This window comes from Apodemus sylvaticus, chromosome 3 (assembly GCF_947179515.1).
Source record: "Apodemus sylvaticus chromosome 3, mApoSyl1.1, whole genome shotgun sequence".
Classification (NCBI taxonomy): domain Eukaryota; kingdom Metazoa; phylum Chordata; class Mammalia; order Rodentia; family Muridae; genus Apodemus; species Apodemus sylvaticus.
In genome coordinates, this window is record NC_067474.1 from 57200302 (window position 1) to 57204048 (window position 3747).

The 3747-nt window shown below is 48.5% G+C and overlaps 1 protein-coding gene across 1 annotated transcript; it reads left to right on the top strand.

Annotated features, from left to right (window-relative positions):
* The first annotated feature begins 2290 nt into the window (after positions 1 to 2290).
* LOC127679885 (olfactory receptor 13C7-like) lies at positions 2291 to 3250 on the top strand. Its single transcript, XM_052175472.1, has one exon. The coding sequence runs from the start codon at positions 2291 to 2293 to the stop codon at positions 3248 to 3250; it is 960 nt and encodes a 319-aa protein (XP_052031432.1).
* Positions 3251 to 3747: the final 497 nt, after the last annotated feature.

Consider the following 3747-nt stretch of genomic DNA (forward strand, 5'->3'; position numbering starts at 1 on the left):
ATGCTCTGTGCCCCTGGCTATCGTCAAGCTTGGGGACTATTCATTCTATCTGCCTTTTAATTGACGCCTAAATAATATATATTACCTCTAAGTGATACTTTATATTTTTAAAACCTTAAAAAAAAACAGATAGCATCTTTCTTATCTTCATGTTGACAACCAACCATTCGTGGATGTTTGCAGGGTGCTGTATGGAAGAGGGACCGACTGCCTTAGGTATGGGCTTTCAGATGAACCGGCCAGATGGAGGCCACAAGATGCACAGTTCAGTTCACTAGTGCTCTGACAGGCAATCCTGGGCTTCTGAGGAATGTAGGAAGGAGAACCCACTGTCAGCAGAGGGACAGGTTACTAAGTGTCTCTAAGGCCTGTTAAGATCAGTGTGGTAACGCAATGTTTTACGTTGATAATAATGATATTGTTTTTCAGGTAATTATTTAATTCCACATCTAGTTCCCTACTGGAATTTTCAGCCCTTTAGAGTCAAGTACTGTGCCTTTTTCATCACAGTGTCCCCTAAACCTAGAATTACATCTAGCTCATAAGCAATGTCCAGTAAGTGTCTGTTAACCCAGGTTGAGTTACTGCGGCCCTAAGTTGGTGACAGTTACTGAGTCTACACACAACAGAGCAGTGTCGTCAGCCTTGAGGTAAGAACCAAGGAGGCCTTGGAGAGATGACTACCTGGGAAGTTCCTATCGTTTCAGTAACTGTGTCAATGAGTCTACATGTTCAAGGTTGCAAGCTAGTGTTCATTATTGTTTTGAGGGTTCTCTTGGGATTGTTGGGTTTTGTTTTATACTGGCCCAGAACAAATTCTAGTGTTGAGAGGAATTTAACACTGAGGTGTGCATCAAGCTTCCCTAGAGTGACCAGGGCAGGCCCGGGCTGGGTAGGCTGTCAGGAGCACAGCTGGGGCAATGGTGTGGGCAAAGTGAAACGGAAGGAAGATGAGGGAGACTTTCCTCAGAGCTCTTGGGTGAAGGGCTGCCCTCCCATCCTCACAGACCCGTGGATAGAGGTCTTGACAAGCTGATCAGCCTTTGGCACTGTGGTATCAGTACGGTCTGCGCTAACTCCCAAAGCAACGTCAGTGTCCTAGAGCTGTTGTCTTGACTGCCATTGTCTCTAGGAAAGCGCATTGTTATTTTTTCCTGAGTGGGTTTCTGCTGTTTTTCATTGTGTTATCTACTTGTAGACTCTCTCTCTCTCTCTCTCTTTTTCTCTGTCTCTCTCTCTCCTGTACATCTGTTATTCATGTACTTTCAGATGTGCTTGTGAATGTGTGTGTGTGTGTGTGTGTGTGTGTGTGTGTAGGTCAATAGTGGGCATTGGGTGTCTTCTTCAATCACTCACTTATTTACTGAGTCAGGCTCTCCCGGTGAACCTGGGACATGATGATTTGGCTAGCCTAGATGGTCAGTTTGACACAGGGATCCCCAGTCTTTGCCTTCCGAGCACTGCGAAGGTGTGCAGGCAACATCTGGTTTTCTATTAAGGTACTGGGTATCTGAACTTTGATCCTCATGTTAGCTCAGCAAGAAACCCATCCACTGGGTCATCTCCATAATGCCCCTTCACACACACACATACTTTGTTCTTCAAAAATGTGTGGCAATGGTTGCATTTGAAAAGCTATTCACAGGAATGATTTCAGACTGGAGTGCTGCTACCTTCCTTCAGAGGACTCTATATCTGCTTCTTCTGTGGATTTGAAAGCACTAAAGTCCTAGGAGCACCATCTGAAAACAGCACTTGCCAATGCCTGCATCCCCCTGATACATCTCAGTGCTGCAGTGCTGCCTGGGGTCCCATTGCAAAGGGGAGGAGGTTTACTTTGGATGGGTGCCCTGCATACTGGTCCTTGCGCTTCAAATCCTGTTCTTCCTCTCCACAAGGCTGCCAGCAGAATACCAAGGCCTCTCGGCGACCTCCACAGGCTGCAAATGCCTCAAGAGCTGGGCTAACTCCTTTGACCCTTGTTTTTCCCAGATTCTTATCCAGATAGCATCTTATTTCTTTCCGATGCTTTACATAGATGGTTTATACACTTTGCCATTTTTCTGAATTGTCCTCTGCAGGAGGCTTAACTTGTTACCAAGTTAGAAGCTTAAATATCCCCCTACTGTGTATTTCCTAGAAGTGAACAATTCCATAGAGACTCCAAGACTCAAGGTGTCTCCAGTTGCTTAGCAGGACAAGGCTTTGGCTTGGTTGCTCAGGAGCTTTGGGAGTAAGACAATGTTGATGTTGATTGTTGAATTCCTGCAGGTTTCAAACTGGATGTAGCATGGACAGATCCAATGAGACCTCCCCTGTGTCCCACTTCATCCTCCTGGGCCTCTCCGCCCACCCAAAGCTGGAGAAGACCTTCTTCGTGCTCATCCTGCTGACGTACCTGGTGATCCTGCTGGGCAACGGGGTCCTCATCCTGGTGACCGTCCTCGACTCCCACCTGCACACACCCATGTACTTCTTCCTGGGGAACCTCTCTTTCCTGGACATCTGTTACACCACCTCCTCGGTTCCCCTCATTCTGGACAGCTTCCTGACCCCCAGGAAGACCATCTCCTTCTCAGGCTGTGCTGTGCAGATGTTTCTCTCCTTTGCCATGGGAGCCACAGAGTGTGTGCTCCTGAGTATGATGGCGTTTGATCGCTATGTGGCCATCTGCAACCCCCTTAGGTACCCAGTGGTCATGAGCAAGGCTGCCTATGTGCCCATGGCTGCCAGCTCCTGGGCAGGTGGTATCACCAATTCTGTAGTGCAGACATCTTTGGCAATGCGGCTGCCCTTCTGTGGGGACAATGTCATCAATCACTTCACCTGTGAGATCCTGGCTGTCCTGAAACTGGCCTGTGCCGACATCTCCATCAATGTCATCAGCATGGTTGTAGCCAACATGATCTTCTTGGCAGTCCCGGTTCTCTTCATCTTTGTCTCCTATGTCTTCATCCTTGTGACCATCCTGAGGATCCCCTCTGCTGAGGGGAGGAAGAAGGCCTTCTCCACCTGCTCCGCCCACCTCACCGTGGTGATCGTCTTCTACGGGACCATCCTCTTCATGTACGGGAAGCCCAAGTCCAAGGACCCCCGGGGGGCCGACAAGCAGGACCTCGCAGACAAGCTCATCTCCCTCTTCTATGGGGTGCTGACCCCCATGTTGAACCCCATCATCTACAGCCTGAGGAACAAGGATGTGAGGGTTGCTGTGAGGAACCTGGTGGGTCAGAAACATGTAACTGAGTGACTGTCACTATATCTAGGCTGCCACACTTCAGGACTTCCAAACTCTTCATTGTGTTTGTGAGGAAAGAGTGATGCAATGGAGAGGAGGCACTTCCCCAAGGTCTAGGGCATGACCTCAGCACCAAGACTACAAACAAACCTAGTTTTCTATCAATGTTCCTTAAGCACCAATGGTTCTAGCTAACAGGATGGAAGGGAAAGCCTTCACACCTCTGGAGAGAACGCCTGGCTGGAAGCTTTGTGCACAACCTTGGTGGCATCATAGAGCTGCTCTTTCATGACCAGAGGCTGGCACCCTTCTCTGGAAAGACGCTGACATGCACAATTAGGAGACACACACAAAGCCTGGTTCTTGCTGTTCACTGTCTGCCCTGTGTAGACCTGCTGACGGCGGCATGTGCTTTAGTATTAGCCAATACTTGTGTTTGTCAAAAAAAAAAATGCAAACAGGACCAGCAAGGTGTCTCAGTAAGTAGAGGCGAATGTGTGCAAGTGGGG

Bases quoted from the DNA above. Each gene is read 5' to 3' on its own strand.
- LOC127679885 (XM_052175472.1), top strand. From the start codon at position 2,291: ATGGACAGATCCAATGAGACCTCCCCTGTGTCCCACTTCATCCTCCTG.